Source organism: Lynx rufus, unplaced genomic scaffold (genome assembly GCF_022079265.1).
Source record: "Lynx rufus isolate CCGP_SWC_20201006 ecotype Redwood Valley unplaced genomic scaffold, mLynRuf1.p SCAF_16, whole genome shotgun sequence".
NCBI lineage: Eukaryota > Metazoa > Chordata > Mammalia > Carnivora > Felidae > Lynx > Lynx rufus.
This window is the reverse complement of record NW_025814830.1, coordinates 14,552,391-14,579,696: the sequence shown is the minus strand read 5'-3', so window position 1 is coordinate 14,579,696 and position 27,306 is coordinate 14,552,391. Positions and strand designations below refer to the sequence as shown.

The following is a 27,306-nucleotide window of genomic DNA, read 5'->3' as shown; positions in this document are numbered from 1 at the left end:
AATGTACAGACCAGTATCCCTTATGAACACTGATGTAAATATCTTTAACCAAATACTAGCAAACAGAGTTTAGCAGCATACTGAAAGAGTGGGAGTGGGGTTTATTCCTGGAATGCAAGGATAGTTCGACATATGAAAATCAATCAGTGTAATGCACCACGTTAACAGAACAAAGAATATATGACCCTCTCAATTGATACAAAAAAGAATTTGACAAAATCCAACACCTTTTCATGATAAAAACACGAAACCACTTCACATCTATCAGGATAGATGCTACTCAAAAATTTAAAAATGTTTTTTTCAGAAAAAACAGGTGTTGGTGAGGATGTAGAAAAATTAGAACCCGTGTATACGGTTGGTAGGAATGTAAAATGATAGAGCAACTGTGAAAAACAGTATGCAGGCTCTTCAAAAAATTAAACATATAATTACCATATGATCCAGTAATTCCACTAACAGGTATATATCCAAAAGAACAGAAAGAAAGGTCTCAAAGAGATATTTGTACACCCATGTTCATAGCTGCATGATTCACAATAGCCAAAAGGTGGAAGTAAACCAAATATCCATTGAAAGATTAATGAATAAGCAAAATATGACACAGAAATTCAACAGCATATTATTCAGCCTTAAAAAAAAAAAAAAGGAAATTCTGACACATGCTATAAAACATGGATGAACCTTGAGGACATTATGCTAAGTGAAATAAACCAGTCACAAATAGGCAAATACTGTATGACTTCACTCATATGAGGTATCTGGAGTAGTCAAATTCACAGAGACAGACAGTAGAATGGAAGTTTCCAGGGGCTCAGCAGAGGGGGGACATTGGAGTTATTGTTTAATGGGTACAGACTTTGTTTTACAAGATGAAAAGGGCTCGGGATGTGCATGGTGGTGATGGCTGCACAATATGAATGTTCTTAATACCCCTGAACTGTGCACTTAGAGATAGTTACCATGGGAAATTCTGTTAAGTGTATTTTACCAGATATTTTTTAATTAAAAAAATAAAGCATGAAAAATTATGATGGATTCACTCAATAGGACACTACTCGGTGGCAAAAGGAATGAACTATTCCTACACACAGCAGGGATAATTCTCAAGAAAATTACACTGTGAAGGAAAACAGACCAAATATAGGGTATAAGTACTTAATAACTCCAGTTGTATAAAATTCTAAGAAGGCCAACAAATCTATGGTGAAAAAAAAAAAAGGTAAATTTATGGTTTTCTGGGAAGGCAAGGAGGGTCGGTAAAAGGCACGAGGTAGCTTTGCGGGTGATGGATACGTTCGTTATCATGATGGTGCTGGTTCCCTGAGTGTAACACATACTGAAAAACTTATGAAATTGTGCACATCAAATATGTACAACTGTTGCATGATAATCCTATCTCATTAAAGCATTTAAAGAAATTGTCGCACATTCATTTTAGAAAATTAGGTTTGGTAACCCTATGTTGACTCTATTCTCGCTCTCTCATGCCTTGGCAGCAAAAAATGGCTGGCTATGTCACAAATGCTACATCCCTGGAATACAAGACCTACCTTCGCTCAGCCTCCATTTTCCTGCCAAGGCAGCAATGGCTGTGGCATGAATGGTGCAGAGAGCCTTAGTGGCCACAAAACCTTTAGAGTTTTGCTCTGCCAGTGGCCTAAGTCATAGGACAGAGGTCTGGAGGTCCTGAGAATTTCTGCAAAGCCTGAATCCTGCACAGTCACATTCAAGGAGACACCTGTGGATGCATTTTTAGAATAGGTACATTCCCTCTAGTTTGCTGCAGCCTCACCTACTCCGTTGTCACCCCAAGTGCTTCCATACAAATTATGCTCTCAACTGGGCCCAGTAAGGCTTAGTTAGGACACCAGTATACCAGATGCTAGACTTCAAGGCGCATGGCTCCTTGACAGGTGCCAGGTAAATGGTGCCTGCTTAACAGTGCTAGGGAAAGTGAGGCATCCCCTGGAAACATGGGGCCCTCTTCATGCAGCTCCCAGATGCAGTGCAGGTTGTCACAACTGCCCCGTCCTCAGGGTAATCTCTGGTTCACAAAAATTCATGCCGTTCGGATCACATTAGTCCCACAGAGTCCTACAATCTTCCCCAGGAGGCCTTGTATAGCAACTCACAAAGAAGGCCAAATCTGGACCGAGAGGTGTTCTCCACCATCCTGTGGCAACGTCCCCTCTGAGGCAAGGTTTGGAGACCCTTTTAGTTTGGTAGACCTTAACTGTGTCCTCAACCCACTTCACAATGATCAAAACATACTAAAGGTGGCTTTACAATAAGGCAATGTGAACTAGGTAGTTGCTGGGATAGGTAATGTGGAGTCTGGATAAATCCATCACGAGCATCCCAGGAGATCAACCATCCTTGACAAAAGGGAAACCTTTTCTGCAAGCTGCCAGCAGAATCCAGCTCAGGTCTTCATGGTCAAAGATGGGTCATGTCCACAGCTACACTGGTCACAGAGGGAGGGAATGACATCTTCCTTTGGCCTCAGGCTCCACAGGATTCCCTCTTGAAACAAGAAGAGGTCTGAACACAGGGACTGGCTGAGACACACTCTTGGAGACCTGCTGTCCTTGGGAATGCTCAAAGGGCTCCTACCATAAACACTCGCAGTGACAAAGGTCTGGTAAAGTCCGTGGTGAGAAAAATGCAACTTTGTTCCAGAAAGCTTTCAACATAACTAGCATTCATAGGGAATCTTCCCAGTGTGGACATTGGGATGAACAAGGTTCAACCTCTGGCTGATGGCCCCCTCATAAAGTCTGCCCTCAGAGCTTATCTCCAGTGCGCACGGTTGTGCTGGAGGAGGAAGCACATTCTCTGCACTCCTTTCTCTGATGTGAATTTTCTGATGCCGGACGAGGGTAGGCCTCTGGCTGAAGGCTTTTCCACATTCACTGCACTTATATGGCCTGTCTGGTTTGTGAACCTTCTGGTGCTGCCTCAGATTAGACCTTTGCCTGAAGGTTTTCCCACATTCGAGGCACTCATAAGGCCGCTCCCCGGTGTGAAGTCTCCGATGGTTATTGAGGCTGGAGCTCTGGTTAAAGAATTTCCCACATTCGGGGCACTGATAAGGCCGCTCGCCAGTGTGAAGTCTCCGATGGCTGTTGAGGCTGGAGCTCTGGCTAAACAATTTCCCACATTCGATGCACTCATAAGGCCGTTCCCCAGTGTGGACTCTCTGATGCTTCATGAGGTCAGAGCTCCGGCTGAAGGCTTTCCCACATTCGCTGCACCCGTAAGGCCGTTCGCCAGTGTGGACTATCTGATGTTGGATAAGACTGGCGATGTGGCTGAAGAATTTCCCGCATTCGTTGCACTTGTAAGGTCTTTCTCCAGTGTGAACCCTCCAATGTTTGATGAGACTGGAGTTGCAGTTGAAAGATTTCCCACACTCGCTGCACTCGTGAGCGCTTCTGCCAGTATGAACCCTCTTATGATGAATGAGGTTGGAGCGCTGGCTGAAGAATTTCCCGCATTCGCTGCACTCATAAGGCTTCTCTCCAGTGTGAACTCTCTTATGTTGAATGAGGTTGGAGTTCCGGCTGAAGAACTTCCCACATTCGCTGCACACGTGCGGGCTTTCCCCGGTGTGAACTCTCTGATGTTTAACGAGACTGGAGTGTTGGCTGAAGAATTTCCCACATTCCCGGCACTCATAAGGCTTTCCTCTGTTGTGGTCTCTCTGGTGTTGAAGGAGGCCGGAGGCATGGCTAAAGAATATCCCACATTTGTTGCACTCATAAGGCCTTTCTCCAGCGTGGGTTCTCTGGTGCTGAACGAGTGCGCGTTTGTCACTGAAAGTGTTCCCAGACTCGCTGCACTTGTTATGGCTTTGGACGGTGTGACGATCCCCGACACCAGTGTCCCGGGGTGGCTCCTCCACTCTGTGAGGGACCTGATGCGGCAGAAAGCCGGATCCGGCCTTCCCATCCGCAAAGTCCTTCCCACCCTCCCTGACTGTGAAAGGTTTCTTTGATGCGTCATCTCTGCAGCTCTTCACGAGGGAGGCCCTGTCCTCATCCCTTCTGATAGGCTTGTCTACACCCTGCTGCATCTGATGCTGGTTATGGTATGCACTGGACTTGAACTCTCTCCCATATGCCTGGCACACGTACGGCTTCTGCCTGGGATGTGCTGCCCGGTGTTCAGCCAGGGCCAAAATGTCTTTCAAGTGTAGGCCACACATGTCACAGGAGTAGTCCTTCTGGCCAGACGGAGCTGCCTTGAGATTCCGGTCACGTGGCACTCCTTCTACAGACGCACTAGGCTCACCCTCTGTTCCAGAGCAAAAATCTGAAAGCAGAGAAATGCTGGTGAAGTTAACAAGAACTCTGCTGGAAGGAAACGGCCCCGTGACAAATGCATGCCTGACCCAGGAATGAGTCCACAGGATTGCTGGCAAGATAAGAAACCCGAGGTCAGGGTGAGGAAGGTTCTGTTCGGCAGTACTGTGTCTGGCAAGGTCACAAAACAGGGGGGGCCTTACCAGGACGAAGGACACAATGATGGGGTACACGTATTGAGCCTAAAGGTGGGGTCTCCATCTCCTCTAAAATTTTTTTTTAATGTTTATTTATTTTTGAAAGAGTGCAAGCAGGGGAGGGGCAGAGAGAGAGGGAGACACAGAATCGGAAGCAGGCTCCAGGCTCTGAGCTGTCAGCACGGAGCCCAACGTGGAGCTTGAACTCACAAACTGGGAGATTGTGGCCTGAGCCAAAGTCGGATGCTCAACCGACTGAGTCACCCAGGCGCCCCTCCAACTCCTCCATAAAGGCTTTTCCGCAGGGCCTTGGCTGTTGGCAACACACGAGCCCTGTGCAGAAGGTGTGTCCAGGCCCAGGAAAATCTGACTGCAAGTAAGTAGCTGGTGTTTAAGGACTACTGAAGGGAATATACACATATCATGACATAAGGAGTGTAGGTCCATGCGGGAGACTATCACAGAGGGAGCTGTGGCAAGAGTGAGATGGGAAGGCCAGACAGGTGGGGCCCAGCCAGGGGCCCCAAGTCAGCAGAAAATGACAGGGGGGCGATGCATCAAGAATGGGAAACGAAAGGTTGAAGAGAGATGTGCCCGTTGGCTTTGGCACCCAAACAATGATGAACGCGAGAAAGACTGCAGTTATGATTTGAAGACAGCACTGACGTCACATGCTCTCCCATCCCCGACTCACCAGAGCCGGGCCCACCGTATGCCCCTCTTGCCATGGCGGAAGTCATGTCCACTCTGTCAGGCACCCATGGCTCTGCTCCCATCTCCAGCCGGGCAACTATGTGAGACCTGAAAGACGTAAGTCCTATGGGAAAGACGGGGCAGGTGAGTGGCCAGCACTTGGCCAGGTGAACTACCTGCTGACAGACCACAGGAAAGAAAGTGAAATATTACAAAAAAGAACACACTGGGGAGGAATGGCCGGAAAATCCCAGTGGTCACAGCAGGGCCTAGAATTCCTAGCAGTCGGGCCTTAGGAAACGTCAGCCGAAGGAAATGGTCACCCAGGTGGACACTGACCAAGCTGGCCGGGATCCACTGGGCTGCCTACAAGATTCCTCATTCCAGCCCCTTCCCTACAAGGTTTTGGGGCAGCAGGTATTGGGGCTGCTCAGGGAGTGGGGGGGGGGCGGAGGAGGGGAACCCTGCACACAGCTTAGCCCTGAAAATTGTAGCACGTATCCCGGGAGAGTGGGGAAGGAAGCATTGCCCATGGCTTGGCCACGGGAAGGAAAAGGGGACAGGCGGAAATGAGCCCGGGACACCGGGTGGGTGCGAAGGCCTTACCCAACGAGGCTATAAGTGCAAAGTTCTCCAGCATCACGTCGCAGTACAGGAGTCTCTGAGCCTCATCAAGGAGCCCCCACTCCTCCTGGGAGAAGTAAATGGTCACGTCCTCAAAGGTCACACAGCCCTGCCATGATGGGGACAGTCCATTCCATGATCAGCTTCTCTCCTCAGGACTCCCTGTCTGTCCCCTGCTCCCCCACCTCCCCAGCTTCCCAACTCAGAGGAGATCCCAGGCCCTGGTTCCACGGATGTCAGCTCTTTTCTCATGCCTCACCTGACCCGTGTCAGTCCCCCCACAGGCAGATGAGCATCGAGACACCAGCTAAGCTCTGGGCCTGAAGTGCAGGGCCCCACCCTCTTCTGTGGGCCCCCTCCCATGCCACCAACTTCAGGCTTTCCACATACAAACATGGACTCAGTCTTCTCCCTTAATCCCCAGTACCAGGCCCCTGGGGCCAACGGCTCACACTCACTCCTTTTTTTTTCTTTTAATTTTTTTTTAATGTCCATTTATTTTTGAGAGAGAGAGAGAGAGAGAGAGAGAGACGGTGTGAGCGGGGAAGGGGCAGAGAGAGAGGGAGACACAGAATCCAGAATCCAAAGCAGGCTCCAGGCTCTGAGCTGTCAGCACAGAGCCCGACGTGGGGGTCGAACCCACAAACTGTGAGGTCATGACCTGAGCCGAAGTCAGACGCTTAACTGACTGAGCCACCGAGGTGCCCCTCACACTTACTCCTATACACATATCACATCCTGAACTGCACCTTGTATCCCTATTGTCACTGTACCCTCCCCCATCCAAGCCCACATCATGGCCACCTCCAAGGACCCTCACATGTCACTCTGCACATGGCATCCAGAAATTCTTAGCAAATACAACCCAGACCCTTGGGTGGCTCCCACTGCCAAGGGCAACACAGACCATTGATTTGAAGGTCTCCCCGCCCGGCCCTTTTCTGGCTTCAATCTAAGCCATGCAGAACCACACAGACATCAGATACCCTTGGGCCTCCTCCACTTCGGTGTGGCACATCCTGTCCCTTCATCAGTCACACTCTGTGACTCTGGTTCTCACCCACTCAGGGTCTAGTGGCTCTCCCAGCTGACCCCATTTGCCCCTGAGCTAATTCCCCAACCCAACTGAAAACCTCGAGGCCCCATCAAGGGTCACTACAAAGGCCTGCTGGGAATGCAAAGGGGTGAATAAGCACAGCCCAGGGCTCAGTGTAACAATAGCTCCATTACTACTGAGCCTCCCCATCCCACCCAAATCCACACCACCTGCCAGACTCCTCCCTCCTTACACAGCCCACCTGCTGTCCCCCACCACCACGAGCGCTACTCTTCATGTTTGTCTTTTTTAAAAAATATTTATTTTGGGGAGAGCGCAAGTGGGGGAGGGGCAGAGAGAGGGGGACAGAGGATCCCGAGCAGGCTCTGTGCCGACAGGCTGACAGAAGCGAACCCCTGTGGGGCTTGAACTCACGAATCACAAGATCATGACCTGAGCTGAAGTTGGATGCTCAACTGACTGAGCCACCCAGGTGCCCCCATGTCTGTCTTTATAATGCCAAACAAGCCAATCATAGACCCCTGTTCTCAGTTCTCAGGCCCCACCTTCCTCTTTCCCTCTAGTGTCACTGCCACCATGACCTGAAAGTTCACCCTCCTGAACTGGACACACAACCACACCCTCGTCCACATACCAGATGCCACATTTTAGATATTTTAACTGTGGAAATAAACAAAGAGCAACCAAATAAGAAAAGCAAAGGTATTTAACCAATTTTTTTTAACGTTTATTTATTTTTGAGACAGAGAGAAACAGAGCATGAATGGGGGAGGGGCAGAGAGAGAGGAAGACACAGAATCGGAAGCAGGCTCCAGGCTCTGAGCCATCAGCCCAGAGCCCGACGCGGGGCTCGAACTCACGGACCGCGAGATCGTGACCTGAGCTCAAGTCGGACGCTAAACCGACTGCGCCACCCAGGCGCCCCAAGCAAAGGTATTTATACTGAGCTTGCTATAGCAAGGGAGAGCGCTACCATCACTTATGTTTGGCCACCTCGAAGGCAGGCAGAGGCGTGGGAAAGCTTTATAGAGGAAACGGGAAGGCTTCAGATGTGCCCTGACTGGGGGCTGTGGGCACGGGGAAGCGGCAGGCAGGCTAACTAGAAATGGGGCGTCCTATGTGATGGGTTAGGGGTGCATATTTGGCTTTCTCTCCTTGGTCCCAAGGTGGAAGCGGGAACAAAAATTACAGAAGCTGTCAGTTATTAATCAAGCCCTGGTCATTTGGGGGCAGTTGTTACAGAAGCTATTGTTCCTGGATTGTCACTAGAGATAGCAATCTGGCTTCCTGAACTCTAATTTAAGCAGGCTGCTTCCTGGGTTGTTTATTGTAGATAAAGAGGTTGGTTTCCTGGGCAGGTCCCTGCAGGTTGCGGGTCAGAATTCTATTTTTATGTATGGTCTAGCCTTTGTCCTCTTGTGTATTCGGTCTCTCATAACCTTAACTATACCTCACCAAAACACCAAAATTGGTGTCTACCTGCCCACTCAACTCCATTCAGGCGTCTCTAGAACATCAGAGCTCAAAAGGGCCAAAGCCTCACTTCTACTTTTATATTGAATATTCCTTCTACACCCAACCTCCCCATCTCAGTTGATGGCAATCCATCCTTCCAGCTGCTGAAGCCAAAAACCACCCCTTTTCCTTCTCACCTTCCACATCAGAAAATCTGGTCAGCCTGACTTAAAAGGCGGACCTAGAAGCCAATCATTTCTACCTCCAGCCATCTGCACTACTCATCCGAACTACTGCAATAGCGGACTGCTTGGTCTTCCTGCCTCCACCCTTACCCCAAGTCAATTTTCCACTCTGCATCCACAGGGAGCCGGTCAAGACCCGAGTCAGGTGTTTCCTCTTTTACTCTAACCCATCTATGGCTCCCAACACAGAATAGAGATCAAGCTCCTCAGCCCGCCATTCCGGGGCTCACTGTCTCCCAACTGCTCTCCGAACACTCAGTCAATCTCACCTCCAGGCATTTGTGCACGCCGATTCCCGTGCCTAGAAAACCCTTCCTCGCGTCCTAAGATTTCGGAAATGGGAAGCGCTCTGTATAATCGCCGGCCTGGATTCAGCACCCCGGACCGGGCGTGGCTCCCCTCCAGCGCTCCCAGACTCAAAACCCGGAGAGAGGTGGGAGACGACAGAAGACAGACAAGCCCCACCTCCGCGGTCCAGGTGCGGGGCACGCGAACGTAGGGGTCGCGGCATACACCTGGGCACTCACCTGCGCCGGGTCCCTGAGCGCCGCAGCCGCCGCCATCGGGACCCGGTCTCGCAGAGCAGCCGCCAGAGACGAGTGGGCCCCCAGTGCCCCCCTCCCTCGCCTGGCCCCAGGTGCGGCGGGCCCTCGGGCTCCCGGCTAGTGCAGGCGCGCGGGACGCGGGGCACAGCCGGACCGGGCGGACCCGCGTCTCTGGGGCGCGGCACGGAGCAGGGTCCCGGCCCCCGGCTCCGGAAAAGCCACGAGTGACGCCGGCGCGCACACCCGGCCCGGGCTAGGACTGGCTGGCCTGGAACGCAGGAAGTTCCGGCCCGAAGCGGCGCAGAGCTCAAGGGCTGTCATTGGCCCGGCGCCAGGCGCGGACTCCTGGTTCAGCCTCCAAGGACCTGCGTTTCTCGTCCCGCCCACGCTCGGCCCCGCCGGAGGGCTGAGCGAGAGGGCGGCCCCGGGGCGGTGCTGGGGGCGGTGCGAGGAGGTGGAGCTGGGGCCGTGCGAAGGGGCGGAGCTGGGGCGGTGTTGGGGGCGGTGCGAGGAGGCAGAGCTGGGGCGGTGCTGGGGGCGGTGCGAGGAGGTGGATCTGGGGCGGCGCTGGAGGGCTCAGCGAGAAGGCGGATCTGGGGCGGTGCTGGGGGCGGTGCTGAGGGCGGTGCGAGGAGGCAGTGTTGGGGCGGTGCTGGGGGCGGTGCGAGGAGGCGGATCCGGGGCGGTGCTGGGGGCGGTGCGAGGAGGCAGTGCTGGGGCGGTGCTGGGGGCGGTGCGAGGAGGTGGAGCTGGCGTGGTGCTGGGGGCGGTGCGAGGGGGCGGAGCTGGGGCGGTGCTGGGGGCGATGAGAGGTGGTGGCACTGGGGAGAGCGCGCGGGTGGGTGATGCTAGGGGGGCGGTGTTGAAGGCGGAGCGAGGAGGGAGTGCTGGGCGGTGGTTCTGCGGACGGTGCTGGGGGCCGCTGCTTGGGAGGGGCGAGGCGGCGGTGCTCGGGGTGTGGTGAGAGGGGGCGGCAGTTGCGGAGAGGGCGACATTGTGGGCGGCGAAGCGAGGGGTGGAGTGCTGGGGGGGGATTCTGGGGGCGGTGCTTGGGAGTGGCGCGGGGGGCAGTGCGAGGGGGTGGTGCTTAGGGGCGGTGCGGGGTGGTGGTATGGAACTGGAGGGCGGAGCGCAGGGGCGGTGCTGGGGTGGTACTTGGGGGAGTCTGGGGGGGTAGTGCGAGGGGGTGACTCTGGGTGGGGGTTATCGGTGCGAGGGGGCGGTGCCGGGTGCAGGGGGGGGATGTTGGCACGCGCTCCGTTACCTGCTTCTCGCTGGTTCCTGCTGGTTCTCTGTGACAGCGGAGCGCGAGCTTTTCCTCTTAACGGGGCTGTCTCCAGACTTCTCTTTCTGGAACCAAGTACCAGTCGCCCTCAGGTGTGTATCACGGGATACCCATTTCTGCGTGCGGGGACAGAGGCTGGTCCTGCAATTCTCAGACCTTTCGGGGGGCCCAGGTTCACACTGACAATTGAAGGTAACACCTGATCTGCGGGGTCTGTGTGCTAACATGGAATGTAGCTCTAATTCAGTGCTTCTCAGCATCATCTGGGAATTTGAATTAGCATCATCTGGGAATTTGTTAAAAAATCCTCGTTTGGGGGGGGCAACAGCCCAAACCTAGGTACTCGGAAATTTTGCGGGTGGGGCCCAGCGTTCTGCATGTGAACAAGCCGTCCAGGGGACTCCAATTTGAGAAAAAGGAGTCTTGGTAAGTAACAGGGCCCAGGCTGTGCTTACTGCTGGATACTTAAGAGTCGTTATGGGGGTGCGTGGATGGTTGAGTCGGTTAAGCGTCTGACTCCTGGTTTTGGCTCAGATCATGTCTCCCTCTCTCTGCCCTTTTCCCAGTCGCTCTCTCTCTCTCTCAAAATAATAATGTTTTTAAAAAGATTCATCATCATCATTGTTATCACAAGTCACAAACCCTGCTGAGAGGGCAAATCAGAGACCGTTCTCTGCATGGTAACTTATTTGTCAAAATAATGAGTCTCATTCAGCAAGTAGCAGCAGAGGTAATGATGATAATGCTTACATGAGAGCACACGTTTTACCATTTGGTTATTTGTTTTTATTCTTTGAAATACATCATGCAGGAGAGTCATCAACTACAGGCAGGCCTACTGCACAACGGACAGATTCTTACAGGCCACATGACTCAACATTTGAGAACAGCAGGGTTAGATGCCCTCAGGCCTAAGTGGGCAATGGAACTCACATGGTTTCACGTTTGTTACATAAGATGAGATACCATTACTCATCTCTGGTTCTCAGGCATTAAAGAAAAAGTTATTCAAGACACTTTTTGAGAATGATAAGGCGGACTTTCTTCACAGGCCCTATCATATTAAGTATAGGGACCACTGCAGTAGGAGTTTGTAGTGAGAACGAGTTTGAGAACAAGAGTTTCCTTGTTCTCCAGGGAGAACAAGGAAAAGTAGGAATTTATAGGCGCAGGTGGGAGGGAGGGGATGGGAAATTACTAAGAGGATACATCAGGGGATAAGAGGGGTTCCAACTGAACCGACTTAACAAGATTCTTGCTGAAGGCAGGTCAGGATGATCAGACCTGGGGGGTGTTGGGGAATGAGGGACTGGATCAGATATCACCCGTGATCCGATATGGAGGGTAGTTCTGGTCAAACTGACTTTAGGGTCCTTGCTACAATTAGACAATGCAGAGAGAAACATGGAAGTCTGAAAGCCAGGGCCTAGTTGAGAAGAGAATTCAGAAGTGTCTAAGTAGAGGTTGGTCAAAGAGAATATCACTGTCACAGGAACCAAAACTTGCCCCTCTCCTGACTGTCGTATTCAGAGCAGCTAGATCCAGGTACAAATATATGATCGCGAGACATCCCAGCTTGATGTCCATTGGCTGGAGGCCCTTGTCCTCATCAAGACAGAATCAGCCCACCACCGCCTGGGCCTGTAGCCCACCAGGGAGCACTAAATCCTGGAGAGGTGAAAACTGAGGTCCAAGGAGGCCATACCAGGGAGGGGCACAAAATGAAGACATAATGAAGACGCAATTTCACGGTTACACCTGTCCATTTTTCATTGCCCCAAACTAATTTGCAACGGTCCAAATTAAATGTCAGGGAAGCTGGGTGTACAGAAAGAGAAAAAGAGATCGGTGAGCAAATATAACTGGCTTCAAAAACAATCCATCAGTTTGGTAACCAAATACTCATTTTGTATTTCTCCTACGCATGAACACTTGCTGCCCCTCGTTTCTCTGACAACCCAAAACCCCATCCCATCACCACCTCAATCTCAATCTTAGTATTTATACTCCGAACCTAACCTCATACCAGGAGACTACAGCAAAATAGGTTACTTATCACTTCTCACTCCCTCTAGATAGCTGTGGTTCAGGGACACGGTGAAAGGATCTTTTCAAACTGCTGAAGAAATTACCACCAACCTAGATTTCTATACATAGCAAAAGTATCTCTCAAGAAAAAAGCTATCTTAAAAAAGATTGCTTCAAGCCAAAAAAGAAAAGGTTAATGGGAAATTAACCCACATAAAACTCAATGCTAATGATTATAATTAAGAACAAGGAGAAGTGATTCCAGGTGAAATCTTCAGAGTGATAGGAATGAGGATCTGAGAGAGGGGTGTGTTTGTGGGCTTATGCAACTGTTCATTCTCTGTGTAAAACAGAAATACTATCTCCTGTGGGGTTAGAATGATGGCATTGCCATGCATACCATAAAAATCATAGTAATCGAAATGGGACAAAGTGATGGATATTCCGAGTTCCCTATATTGTCTGGAAGGAAGGTAAAGGTATTTATAACTCTGCGCTAATGGAATAAAATAAGTATTTGTAATTTTTTGCTTAAATAAAATAAGTAAAATCAAAGAAAATACTTTCCAGAGTAGAAAAATTGGGGGGTTGTAAATGAGTAGACAGTACTTTTAAAGTAGTGGGTAAAGAAGAAGGGAGGCAAAGAAAAGCAGAGAACCCAAATGCATCAACTTTTACACTAAGTTGCTATCGAATAAATATTCAGATTAGCAATCAGAGATTTTTTCTTTTTCTTTTTTTTTCCTTAACGTTTTTTTACCATTGAGAGACAGAGAGCGACAAAGCATGAGCATGGGAGGGGCAGAGAGAGGAGGAGACCTAGAATCCGAAGCAGGCTCCAGGCTCTGAGCTGTCAGCACAGAGCCCAATGCGGGGCTCGAACCCACAAACCGCGAGATCATAACCCGAGCCAAAGTTGGACGCTCAACTGACTGAGCCACCCAGGTGTCCCAGCAGTCAGAGATTTTTAATGGCTCAATATGTCCCTGAAGGATTTGTCTTAATTATTTTTTTTATTTGACTGTAGCTGACACACACTAGTTTCGGGTGTATAGTGTAGTGATTATACAAGTTTATGCATTGTGCTCACCACAAGGAAGCTACCATCTGTCCCCATACAATGTGACCACGGTATCGACTGTCCTTCCCATGCTACGACCTTCATTCCTGTGACTTAATCATTCTATAACTGGAAACCTTTTATCTCCCACTCTCCTTTACTCATTTTGCCCATCTCCCTTCCCTATGGCAACCATCAGTTTGTTCTCTGTATTTATAGATCTGATTCTGCTTTTTGTTTATCCATTTGGGATTTTTTTTTTTTTTTAGATTCCACGTATGAATGAAATTGTATGGTTATTTGTCTTTCTCAATTGACTTATTTCACTTGGTTTAGTACCTTCTAGGTCCATTCGTGTTGTCACAAATGGCACACACTCATCCTTTTTTATGGCTGCATAATATTCCGTCCACATCTTCCTTATCCATTCACCTATCGGTGGACTTCTAGGTTGCTTCCATATGTTGGCTATTGTATATAATGCTGCAATAAACATAGGGGTGCGTATATCTTTTTCAAATTAGTGTTTTCTTTTCCTGTGGGTAAATACCCAGTTAGTGGAATTATTGCATCATATGGTATTTCTGTTTTTTTGAGGAGCCCGCATACTGTTTCCACAGTGGCCATGTCAATTTCCATGCCTACCAACAGTGCACAAGTGTTCCTTGTTCTCCACGTCCTTGCCAACACTTTGTTATTTCCTGTCTTTTTAAATTAAATTAAATTAAATTTTTAATTTTTTTTTTACATTTTATTTATTTTTAAGAGAGAGAGAGAAACAGAGCAAAAATGGGGGAGGGGCAGAGAGAGAGGGAGACACAGAATCCGAAGCAGGCTCCAGGCTCTGAGCTGTCAGCACAGAGCCCGAGGCAGGGCTCGAACCCACGAACCGTGACATCATGACCTGAGCCCAAGTCAGTTGCATAACCAACTGAGCCACCCAGGGGCCCCTGTCTTTTTTTATTTTAGACTATCAAACAGGCATAAGGTAAAGGATTAAATTTTGAAAATTAATAGACAGTATATTTAGAGCAGTTTTAGGTACAGCAAAATTGAACAGAATGTATAGTGTTCCCATATACCTCTTCCCCCGCATGTGCACTTAGGTTCTCCTTCCTCAACATCTGCAGAGTGTTGTGCATTTGTTATAATCTATGAACTAACATTGACACATCGTTATCAAACAAAATTAACCTTCAGTTTACATTTGAGTTCACTGTGTTGTACTTTTGAGACAGGGAGACTGAAAGGACCCTATTAAAAAACTCCTTTTCCTGCTTCTATTCTTGTGAGGACCACCCCCCCCTCCCCACCCCCAGCTTATGTATGCCTATCGTATGTCCTCCTTGTAGAGGGCAAGGAGTTAATGATTTCTTTGGAGTCTTCTAGAAAATAGCTAATATCTAAAGGGGTGACCAGGTGGGGTTTCATGTAGGTTTCCAAGACAACTGACTCCAGACACCGAGACCAGGGCATAAGTGACTTATGGAGGACACCCAAGTACTCGTCCTTATCCGACTAGGTCCTCGATGCCCAAGAGGGCATGTATACCAGACCACACTCTTCAGTAAAAACTCCAGACCCCAAACAAACAGGAGAATCATTATTCTTTTCCTTCCTGAGTCTCTTCCAGATGCTCTGTCTGTATCTGTTCTCACTACATCTTCAATAAACTCTGCTCTTACTTCCTGCTGGTTTGCATTTGATTTCCATCCTGCTCAATGCCAAACACCCTCTTGGCTGGACCTATGGGACCCCCTCTGGGTCATCGCACCTGCCCTGCCTGCATCACTCTCTCTGGGCTTTGACAAATGTATGATGTCATGTGTCCACCATTATAGTTTCATACAAAATACTTTCACGGCCCTAAAAAAAAAAAAAAATCCCGTGTTGCATCTATTCATCCATCCATCCCTCTCGGCCCCCATGAGCTCCTGGTAACCACTGAACTTTTTATTGCCTCCATAATTTTGCCTTTTCCAGAATGTCATATAGTTGGAATCATATGTAGTCTTTTCAGATTGACTTCTTTCACTTAGGAATATACATTCAAGTTCCCTCTAAGTCTTTCAATAGCTTGATAGCTCGTTTCTTTATAGCACTGCATAATATTCCACCGTCTGGACGTACCACAGTTTATGCGTTCACCTACTGGAGGACATCTTGATGACTTGCAGTTTCTGGCAATTATGAATAAAGCTGCTATAAAAATCCATGTTCAAGTTTTTGTGTGGACACAAGTTTTCACTTCTTTCAAGGAAATACCGAGGAATGCATTTGCTGCCTTGTAGGCTAAGAGTCAGTTTCGTTTCGGAAGAAATTGCCAAATTGTCTTACGAAGCAAACGGACCGTTTTGCATTCCCATCGGCCAGGAATGAGAGTTTCTGTTGCTGCACAAACTCATCAACATTCAGTGTTGTCAGTGTTTTGGATTTTGGCAATTCTTTTTTTCAACGTTTTATTTTATTTTTGGGACAGAGAGAGACAGAGCATGAACGGGGGACGGGCAGAGAGAGAGGGAGACACAGAATCAGAAACAGGCTCCAGGCTCTGAGCCATCAGCCCAGAGCCCGACGTGGGGCTCAAACTCACGGACCGCGAGATCGTGACCTGAGCTGAAGTCAGACGCCCAACTGACTGCGCCACCCAGGAGCCCCAAGGATTTTGGCAATTCTAATAGGTGTGTAGTGGTATGTCATTGTTGTGTTAATTTGCGTTTCCCTAATGATATCTCGTGTGCATCTTCATATTCTTGTTTGCTCTCTGGATATCTTCTTTGGTGAGGTATCTGTTCCATCTTTTGCCCATTTTTTATTGGGTTTGGGTTGTTTACTTTCTCTGTTAATAGCCCTTTGTTTTAGCTCACAGTCCTTTATCAGATACACCTTTAAAAAAAATTTTTTTTTTACATTTATTTACTTTTGAGAAACAGAGTGAGACAAAGCGTGAATGGGGGAGGGGCAGAGAGAGAGTAGGAGACACAGACTCTGAAGCAGGCTCCAGGCTCTGAGCAAGCGGTCAGCACAGAGCCTGATGCGGGGCTCGAACCCACGAACTGTGAGATCATGACCTGAGCCGAAGTCGGACACTCAACCGACTGAGCCACCCAGGCACCCCTATCAGATACACCTTTTGCAAAAAAGTTCCTCCCAATCTGAAGCCTGTCTTCTTATCCTATTGACGATGTCTTTCACAGAGCAGAAGTTTTTAATCTTAATGAAGTCCAGTAATCAGTTTTTTTCTTTCACATATTGTTTTTCGGTGCTGTATATAAAAATCACAGCCAGGGGCGCCTGGGTGATCCAGTCGGTTAAGCATCCAACTTCGGATATATTGTATATATATTCATTTCTGAGCTCTCCAAGACCACCATGCAATTCTTCAAGTCTCAGCAGACACTGACTGGGTGTCCTCCAAATTGGACTCCATTCTGACCCTCTTTACCTGGAGTTAGCATCATATCTGATGCGGTTTTAGAGTGGTGGTGGGGGTCCGGAACTGATGGCCAGGAAAGAATTCTTGAGATGTCTTTGGTGCAAAAAGGTGATTTTATTAAAGCATGGGGCAGGACCCGTGGGCAGAAAGAGCTGCACTGGGGTTGTGAAGAGTGACTGGTTATATACTATGGAGTGAGGGAGGTAAAGGCAAAGGGAGGCTTCCAGAAGGACTTTATATGCTAAAGAGGACTCAGAAGATACCAGAGGTCTTGCTATTGTCAAGCTAAGGTTGTTTTCCCTCTAGTAAGGCATTAACTTTAAGACAAGACAGTTGGGAGTTTATTGGAGGAATGTTTTACTCTGCCTATCTCAAATATTTGTCAGTGGGCTGCAGGTTACAAAGAAATTTAATTGTATTATATTTTTGTCTTGCCTTTGTTCCCTACATTGCCATGGAGGGGAAGGTGATGTTAGGGTTCCAGGAAATTGAGTCTATGGGTTTCTGGAGGTTAGGCTATTGATAAGATTGCTTTTTTCTTGTAATTTACTAAGACGTTTGTAAACTTATGTCCTGCAGGACTGTGATCTCTGTCAGTTAGCCCTTTGTTTTCTCCTTCTCTTAGCTTTAAGGCAGCCAGGAGTGCTTGAGGATTGTCACATGTATCCCACCAGGGGCGGGAGGCCGGAGGGCGTTTGCGGGGTCTCAGCTTGCCTCATGCTCCCTCATCAATATCCTAAAGGTTAAAGGTTCAGTCTCACAAGACTGTCCCCACTTCAGATGCCAATTCCAAGTCCAGATTGTTACCTGTGCCACTGACTGACTGACTATAAATCAGAGGTTCCCACAACCTCCTCCTTGGATTTGATCATTTGTTAGAATGGCTCACAAAGCTCAGGGAAACATTGACTTACACTTACCAGTGAGTACTTATTATAAAGTATATAAGTAAGTACTTATTATAAAGGATATTATAAAGGATACTGATGAACAGCCAGATGAAGAGGTACGTAGGGCCAGGTTTGGTAGAGTCCCACGTGCAGGAGTTTCTGTCCCCATGAAACTGGGGTGCACTACCCTCCGGACATGTGGATGAGTTCACCAACCTGGAAGCTCATCAAATCTTGTTGTTCAAGACTTTTTGTAGAATTTAATCTGTGATACTCCCCCTCCCCCCTTTCTTCCCAGAGATCAATGGCTGGAGCTGAAAGTTTCGACCTTAAATCACTTGATCTGTCTGGTGATCAGCCCCAACCCGAGGTTGTCTAGGGATCCCTTCTTTTTTTTTTTTTTTTATTTTATTTTTATTTTTTTATTTTTTTCCAACGTTTATTTATTTTTGGGACAGAGAGAGACAGAGCATGAACGGGGGAGGGGCAGAGAGAGAGGGAGACACAGAATTGGAAACAGGCTCCAGGCTCTGAGCCATCAGCCCAGAGCCCGACGCGGGGCTCGAACCCACGGACCGCAAGATCGTGACCTGGCTGAAGTCGGATGCTTAACCGACTGCGCCACCCAGGCGCCCCACTAGGGATCCCTTCTAAGTCAGCTTACTAGCATAAACGCGGGTGTACTCAAAAGGGGCTCCTTATAAATAACAGAGACACTCTTATCACTCAGGGAATTCCGTGGGTTCTAGGAGTTTTTTCAGTGACCAGAGACAAAGACCAAATATATTTCCTATTACAGCACAATACCTTTGATATTATGTGGGGAAAATGACACTTTACCTCTATGATCTTCTTACCCAAGTCCTATAAACGCAGTCTAATTATGAGAAAATCATGAGATAAGTTCCCATGGAGGCACGTCCTACAGTATACCTGACCAGTACTACTCAGAACTGCCAAGTTCATCAAAAACAAGGAACGTCTGACAAACTATCACGGGCAAGCAGAGCCTGCAACGACAGGACAACTGAATGCAGCATCCTGGATGGGAATCTGATACATGAAAAGGACATTAGGTTAAGAGCTTGGGAAGTCTGGATAAACTATGGGCTTCATCTAATAATAATGTATCAACATTGATTCATTCATTGTAACAAACGTATCATATAATGTAAAATGTTATGTGCATATGGGAGAGGTATATAGAAGCCTTCTGTACTTACCTGCTCATTTTTTCCCCTGTAAATCTAAAACTATTCTTCAAAAACATAAAGTCTATTATTAAGTTTAAAAACTCTGGGATATTTAGAGCTTACAGGTGTGATTGTGGAGAGAGGATATGCCAAGAAACGTGTGGGATGGAGAATCAGAGCTACAGCGCTCTTGGGTGCAGGTAGGAAAACCGAGACTTGCATATATGAACACTTCGGACGAAGTTCAAAGTTAATCTTTTGATAGTGAGGTTTCCAGAGAGCCAAATCCCCAACTTTTATATGTGGACTAGTTTAGATGGGAAGACTGAAGGAAAAACAGTGTTAGCCTGTTGATAAGGCATGGGCATAGTCAGTCAGTCCATTGCAATATTTGGGAAGGTCTGAAATGACCAGACCAGAGTCTTCTGTAGCCCATGCCATGTGTGGAATTCTCACAGATGCTCCAGTAAGTGTCTCATAGAAGAAGAGTTGATGTGGTGGAGAATCGAAAGTCATCAAAGCCGAAGATAAAACCTCGGATCATGGAAGGCCAAGTTTCTCTGAGAGTTTTGCAATTTTAGATTTAATAATCCATTCATGCGCTCAGTCAAGACAGGGCAAAAGCAACATCCCAGAGAGAGAAAAATTGTTCCAGCAGAAATTTAGCAACAGTGGTTAAGCAGTAGCCCTCTTACACGGGGAAGCTTTGATCCGCGTCGGCAGAGGAGATTTAACATTCTGTCTGCTGTGGAACGGGGGCAGGTTTCTGAGCTGTTGGCTTTAGCAAGTTCCCCCTTTGCTTGCGGATCTTATCGCCCATATGAGTTTCTGTTTTAAATACGTCCACTCCTTTCGGCGCCGATAAATCCCCGAAGTGATCAGCCACGCATTTCCCGTTTTGAGTTGCTGTGCCACGTGCAGTCATAAATACCGATCAAGTATCGCTAACCTTAAAAGTAAAACTGTTGACTATTTTGCCAGAAAAATGGGCTTGTTCAGGAATAGCAGAGAACTGCAACTCAAGACATGCAAGCTACAGCAAAACCATAGGCGACCCTGTTGGCGGGCAGGGAGAAAATCTTCCTTCCGCCTGCTGGCGTAGTAAAAACAGGCTTCTTCCTGTGGGAAAATGCAAGGAAGGTCTCTTGTGGGGTCTGCAAAGGGCTGTGAGGAGTGCTACAGCGTGAGCGCTCCCCCTTCCGGCCTTATTTATTTATTCATTTATAGGAAACCTTGCTTTTTAGAAATATTTATTTATTTTGAAAGAGAGAGAGAGAGTGTGCATGCTCAAGTGGGGGAGGGGCAGAGGGAGAATCCCAAGCAGGCTCCACAGCGTCAGCGCTCAGAGCCCCGTGTGGGGCTCAGACTCACGAACCGTGAGATCATGACCTGAGCTGAAATCAAGAGTTGGGTGCTTAACCGACTGAGCCACCCAGGGCCCCCTTTTTTTAAATTGAAGTTTTTTTTATTTCTTTGTATCCCAGGTGGGACTCCAACCTATGACCCCAAGATTGAGGGTTGCATGTTCTTCCAACTGAGCCAACCAGGTACCCCCTCCCAATTCCATTTTAGTTTAGTTTATTTAAGTTTATTCATTTTTTTTTTTTTTTAATTTTTTTTTTCAACGTTTATTTATTTTTGGGACAGAGAGAGACAGAGCATGAACGGGGGAGGGGCAGAGAGAGAGGGAGACACAGAATCGGAAACAGGCTCCAGGCTCTGAGCCATCAGCCCAGAGCCTGACGCGGGGCTCGAACTCCCGGACCGCGAGATCGTGACCTGGCTGAAGTCGGACGCCCAACCGACTGCGCCACCCAGGCGCCCCTAGTTTATTCATTTTTGAGAGAGAGAGAGAGATAGCAGTGGAGGGGCAGAGAGAGAGAGAGAGAGAGAGAGAGAGGTGAGAGAGAGAATCCCAAGCAGGCTGCATGCTGACGGCATGGAGCCCAACTCAGGACTCAAACCCGTAAACCTTGAGATCTTGACCTGGGCTGAAATCACGAGTGAGCTGCTCAACTGACTGAGCCACCCAGGGACCTCCCAACCCCATTTAAAACGACATTCCCTTTTTTCAGTTCCATAGTTCCAACTCAAAAGGTATCTGCTATCTGTGCAGACACTAATTCTCCTATCCTTAACTAACGTGCAGGCCCGCGTGAGAACCATAAGTTCCGCCAATTGGAATGAATTCTGTTATCTGGGATGATTGGGTGTAAGGCTGACACTCATATTCTTGGGGTTCTGGAAACCTACAGATTCAGGCAGATCCTGCCTGAAATGTTCCTTGTGAAGTGAGGAGCTAGTATCCATCAACAGAGAAGGTGAGGTCTGGGTCTGTTAGGGGAAGCTCTGAAAGGCCAGAGTGCAGAAGGGTTAAGTTCAAGTGGCTGCCTTGCAGTCACGTGGGTCCCCTCCAGTCAGGAAAGGAAGAAGACCAGCAACGCTAAGATTTCGAACAACGGGGGGTGGTAACGTGAGAAGGAGCGAGCAAAAGGATCTCAAGAGAGGCAAGATGAGAGGTGAAAAAAAAAATATGCGGTGTTTCAGTTAGGAGAAGGATTTGGGCACACGGGGTACATACCTAACACAAGATCCATTGTTGCCTGAACCAACTTTGCTCTTGCCATGACTGCTCTACAACAAGAAATGGCTTCAGCCACGCAGTCCAGAGCGAGACTAAAATACCCAACGGGCCTCTGCTTGAAAAAGCACCTAAAGCATGTCCTTCTCTCTCATGAATGAATGACTAGTGAGAAGGGCAAAGGATGCTTTGGGAGCCTCAAGGTGGAAGCACAGGAAAGGGAAGTTTTTAAGGATTTGAATACATCATGGAAAGTGAGTCCCATTGTAGAAGGTGAGGCATAGTTTCCTAAATTATGCCATATAAAGGGGACGCTACGTTAGAAAAACTTGGAATCCACTTCCTACAACATCCAGGTAATCCTAGAAAGCCCCAGAGCTGTCTTTTGGTTTCAGGCTGAAGGTAATGAGGGATGGTCTTGCTAGTTCTGAGGACAAGGGTTTTCCCTCAGGGTTAGATACCATGTTCTAAATATTGCACCTGGACCGCAAAGTTGTATTTTGCCCCTTGAAACCTTATGCTCCTCGTAAATGTGAAACTGAATAAGGAAAATGTCAGTTATCTTTTTTTATAAGAAAGTCTCATTTAAAGTGGAGTTGGAAGGCCAGAAGGGGGAGCTCTCACGCTGTACCATTCCTCACAGCCCTTTGCAGAGCAAACAGAAAGAGACAGACCTGCGTTCCCAAAGGGAACAAGCCTGCTTTACAATCCCAGCCGGGGAAGAAAGGTTTTCTCCCAGCCCAGCAACAGCCTAGCCAATGAGAGACTGTCACACACAACCCAACCAATGAAAAGCCACTACACTTCCGACCGCCGGTTTACTCCAATGGACTTTTTGTTTACAACAGCTCCTCCCAAGTCCCCCACCCCCCCTTTTCTCTATGAAAGAGCCATCTTCTCCTTTGTGCTTTGGACTTGTTTGTGGTTTTGCTGTAGCTTGCGTGGCTTGAATTGTAATTCCCTACTGCTCCCGAATAAATCGGTTTTTCTGGTAAAATAATTAACAGTTTTATTTTTAAGGTTAACACAAGCCGGAGCTGCTAATAAGTATCAAGTGTCTGTGAGTTACTGAACCTAGTAAAACAAAGAAGCTCATCCGGATATTGACTGAGGCTTGAATTATAGAAGAAGCCTAGATTCTTTGGATTTACACTTAATATTCAGGCAAAAATAAGCGGGGACTTTGGAACATCCCTGGAGCACGACGATCCAGGTATGCTGTTGGTTTGCCCATGCGAGGTGAAGAGGTATTTGGGAGTTAGATAAAGGGTTCTGCTGAAGAAAGCAGAGCGTATCAACAATGACGAAATAAGTAGTGTCAGAGGGTATAGGAGCAAAGATAGTGTTGCGATTGGGGAAAAAACAATATGCATTTTACAATTTTATTTATGGCTCACAGTTCTTGGACAAACTGGCAACCCCTTCTGTTAGGTTTCTTTATGGGTAGGATAGATGTGGTGCAGGGGATCAGAAGCCCTTTGTCAAGTAACATATGAGTAATAGGTCCGAGACCATAAATTACCTCATTTTTAAGGTATCGTATTGAGTTAATTTAGAGAGAGACATAGCGAGGTCTACATCCACCTTTAAAGGCTCTACCTCTCAGCGGCGTCCTACACCTGCCATTCCTTTAGGCGAAAGTGAGTCAGGAAGGTGAATGAGCGTGTCCCTGCATGCAGCCCTTATCAAGGGCTTGGGGAGCTCTGAGGGGTCAAGAAAACCTTGGTAATCTATCAAAGCTGTCAGAGGGCACAGTGCATGAGGTTGGAGTCTGAAACTTCAAAGGTGAGTCCCTTGGATGAACGTTAAATATTAACATTACAATGAGAAATCAAGTCTCTGCCTCGTAGCTTAAAAGAGGTTGGGGGGCTTAAGAGAAAAGCTTTGTTGGGCATCATGGGGTCCAAGAGACAAAGAAAGGATATTTTTGTTTGTTTATTTGTTTATTTTTTAAAGGGATGGATCATGTGACTGATTAATCATGTGAGGGATTATCTAACCTCACTACAGAGGTGAGTTGTGCACCCTGAGGAATTATAGTAGGGCCATCTGAGGTGTTGAGGGTGGAGTATGTGACCCCACCAGAAAGGTGGCAGTGTGCCCATTGACTGAGGTGATCATCTCACCCCGTGTATTCAAGGGTGTCTGGGGAAAGACAGGAACAGATTCCTTAAAGGGAAGTCATTGGGAGTAACAATTACAGAGGGGAGGTGAACTCTGAGAGGTTACATGGCCTCAGGTAAGGTACGAAGAGACTGTTGAATGACCTGATGAGGGTTGTACTAAAAAGGCCATTTTTCTTTTCTTTTTAAAAATTTTTAATGTTTATTTTGGAGAGAGGGAGAGAGAGAGTGTGAGCAGGGTAGGACACAGAATCCGAAGAAGGCTCCAGGCTCTGAGCTGTCAGCGCAGAGCCCGATGCGGGGCTCAAATCCACAAACCGCGAGATCATGACCTGAGCTGAAGTTGGACGCTTAATCAACGGAGCCACCCAGGTGCTCCTAAAACGGCCATTTTTCAATTTCATATTAGGAGAAACTAGCAGACCACTTTTAAAAAACGTTTATTTATTTTTGAGAGAGAGGGAGAGAGACAGAAAGAAACAGAATCCCAAGCAGGCTCCATGCTATCAGTGCAGGGCCCGACGTGGGGCTTGAACTCATGAACCATAAGATCATGACCTGAGCCAAAATCAAGAGTTGGACACTTAACCAACTGAGCCACGCAGGCGCCCCCGAGGACCATTTTCTAGAGGGGACTTGGGATCCTGAGGATTCAAGGTCCCCTGGAGATAAACCAATTTGGGGAGACCCCAAGAACTCCAGAGAGATGATTGTAGTTCCAAATTATCCTCAGTGAAATTTTACCTTTTTCTGGAATGTCGGACTGAATTAGTGCTATCGAGGCAGAGCGTGTAATCAAGAACAGAGGAGGAAAGGGGGGATCCAGGGGAGTGAGAATTTCCCATGGGATTAGACATGTATTCAAATAAACAAAAGAGGTTTCCCCCCAAGAGCTGGGAAGATTCTCACCCGTCCCAAAACTTGCAAGATTCCTGTTCAACGGGCAGATCGGATGCCCACTCAAGAGCCAAAGAAAAAAGTTTTCATTCAAAGAGAATCAAAGTAACTCCTTCCTTGTGCTACAACGGCACATGTCTGGAGCACTGGATTAGGGGTTGTGATTGACGGTGTGGAGCCAGATCTCCCCAATGTGGAAAGGACACAAGGGGTACGAGAGGCTGACATGAACACCTGGGTGACAGTAGAAGGACCTGAGCCAGCACTCCCTCCGTGTCACGGCACCAGAATACTGTCAAAAAAAAAAAGAAAAAAAAATCCAAACTTGCCTAGAGAAAGACTATCCACAAGTCTGGACAGACCATCAGATCTGTAAGCACCTGAGGAGGCTGCGGGGAAATGGCATTTCTTTTACAGGGAGGCACAGACGAGGCTGGAAAGAGCCAGGTGTGGGGTAGGGAGGTAAGCAAGTGGTGTCGTCAAGCACCCGAACAGGAAGTGTCTTTCTCTGCCGTCAGCCGATCCTCGATCCTCGGGAGGTGCCGTTGAGGTTGTCCTGCTTTCTAATGCTTGCTTCAGCTCAAGGGTGGGCTGAAGTTCAAGGGCCTGTGGAGAGGAGAGAAGCCTGACCAGTTTGGTCAGAACGAGTTAGCAGGGATTTTGTCCAGATTGGTCATTTGCATTTACGAAAATTGTAAATAGACGGAATCGTACGGTAGGCACGCTGGCTTCTCAGTATAATTGAGATTTGCACCGCCTCGGTGACCCTCTGAACTGCCTTCAACTTTTCATATTTTGTCCAGCTTTCCGAGTGTTCTTCTGTGGAAAGGTCGATCTGAAGTGACCCGGTCAACCACCGTGGGAAGTGCAAGTCGACTTGGTTGTTTTGATGGCATACCCTCATCCTACTTTTAAAATATTTATGGGAACTCTCTGGGATCTATGGTGAAGGCGCCTTCCTCCAGAGGAGTCATGTTTCTGTTTCTTTTTTTTTAAGTTTTACTTATTCATTTTTTTAGTAGTCTCTACGCCCAGTGTGGGGCTCGAACTCATGACCCCTGAGATCAAGAGTCGCACACTCTTCCTACTGAGCCAGCCAGGAGTCAGCAGATGCTTTCAAGCTGAGAATTTGGATCATTGTTCAATCTAGAAAATAGGTTTTTGGAAAAACTTTCCTCTCCTACATACGTTCTTCTTTGTTCCTGGATCTTTAATTTTTTAAATATATTTTATTTTTTTAAGTTTATATATTTATTTTGAGAGAGACAGAGAGAGACGGCGTGACTGGGGGAGGGGGTGAGAGAGGGAGAGAGAATCCCAAACAGGCTCCTCACTGTGAGCGCAGAGCCTGATGTGGGGCTCGAACCTGAGAACCGTGAGATCATGACCTGAGTGGAAATCAAGAGTTGGACGCTCAACCGAGTGAGCCCCCCGGGTGCCCCCTTTGTTCCTGGATCTTTCATTAGATGGAATCTCTGCCAGTCTTCCAAAAGTCATCCCTCTCCCCAACCAGAAAATAAAAAAATGGATGTTCTTTGGATTTTCTTCTAATACTTGAATGCTTTATTTCTTTGAATTACATATTCATATATAATGCAAGTCCATTCTTTTTAAATTACCATAGCTTCCTAATTTATATGCTAGGAACAGTAAGCACCTCTTCATTACTTTATTATTATTGTTGTTATTATTTTAATTCCAGTGTAGTTCACATATAGTGTTATATTAGTTTCAGGTGTCCAATATAGTGATTCAACAATTCTGGGCATTACTTAGCGCTCATCAAGATAAGTGCTCTCCTGGGGCGCCTGGGTTGCCCAGTTGGTTGGGCGTCCCACTTCGGCTCAGGTCATGATCTCGCGGTCCGTGAGTTCAAGCCCCGCGTCTGGCTCTGTGCTGACAGCTCAGAGCCTGGAGCCTGTTTCAGATTCTGTGTGTCTCCCTCTCTCTCTGACCCTCCCCTGTTCATGCTCTGTCTCTCTCTGTCTCAAAAATAAATAAACGTTAAAAAAAATTTAAAAAAAAAAGATAAGTGCTCTCCTTAATCCCCATCACCTGTTTCACCCATCCCCCCACCCGCCTTCCCTTTGGGAATCATCAGTTTGTTGTCTATAGTAGAGAGTCTATTTCTTGGTTTGTCTCTTTTTTATCTTTGTTCATTTGTTTTGTTCCTCAAAATCCACGTACGAGGAGTGGTCCTGGATGTCTCAGTCAGGTAAGCGTCCGACTTTCGGTTTCATCTCAGGTTATGTCCTCACAGCTCATGGGATTAAGCCCTACATAGGGCTCTGCACTGACAGCCTGGAGCCTGCTTGGGATTCTCTCTCTCCCTCTCTCTCTGCCCCTCACCTGATTGCCCTCTCTCTCTCTCAAAATAAATAAACGTTAAAAACGATTCCACATATGAATGAAATCATATGGTATTTCTCTTTCTCTAACTGACTTACTTTGCTTAACATTATAGTCCCTAGATCCATCATGTTGTTGCAAATGGCAAGATTTCATTCTTGTATATAAGTACCACATCTTCAGGGTGCCTGGGTGGCTCAGTTGGTTAAGAGTCTGACTTGATTTTGACTGAGGTCGTGATCTCACAGTCGTGGGATCAAGCCCTGAGCCGAGCTCTGTGCTGTTATTGGAGCCTGCTTAAGATTCTCTCTCCTTCTCCTTCTGCCCCTCCCCTGTTTGTA

At 47.6% G+C, this 27,306-nt stretch overlaps 1 protein-coding gene across 2 annotated transcripts; it reads right to left on the bottom strand.

Annotated features, from left to right (window-relative positions):
- Nucleotides 1-719: 719 nt before the first annotated feature.
- Nucleotides 720-9,353, bottom strand: ZNF792 (zinc finger protein 792). Of its 2 annotated transcripts, none has more exons than XM_047078276.1 (4): nt 9,106-9,353; nt 5,804-5,930; nt 5,199-5,321; nt 720-4,317 (listed from the first exon to the last, which is right to left on the bottom strand). In XM_047078276.1, the coding sequence occupies exons 1-4, from the start codon at nt 9,139-9,141 to the stop codon at nt 2,699-2,701; spliced, it is 1,905 nt and encodes a 634-aa protein (XP_046934232.1). In that variant the 5' UTR covers nt 9,142-9,353; the 3' UTR covers nt 720-2,698. The 2 variants fall into 2 exon arrangements, with proteins under 2 accessions (XP_046934232.1, XP_046934233.1); XM_047078277.1 differs by having other exon boundaries at nt 5,804-5,888; nt 9,106-9,152.
- Nucleotides 9,354-27,306: the final 17,953 nt, after the last annotated feature.

Bases quoted from the DNA above. Each gene is read 5' to 3' on its own strand.
- ZNF792 (XM_047078276.1), bottom strand. From the start codon at position 9,141: ATGGCGGCGGCTGCGGCGCTCAGGGACCCGGCGCAG. The intron at 5,931-9,105 runs GTGAGTGCCCAG...CCATCATGGCAG, and splicing joins CGCTCAGGGACCCGGCGCAG to GGCTGTGTGACCTTTGAGGA. The intron at 4,318-5,198 runs GTGAGTCGGGGA...CTCTGCTTTCAG, and splicing joins ATACGGTGGGCCCGGCTCTG to ATTTTTGCTCTGGAACAGAG.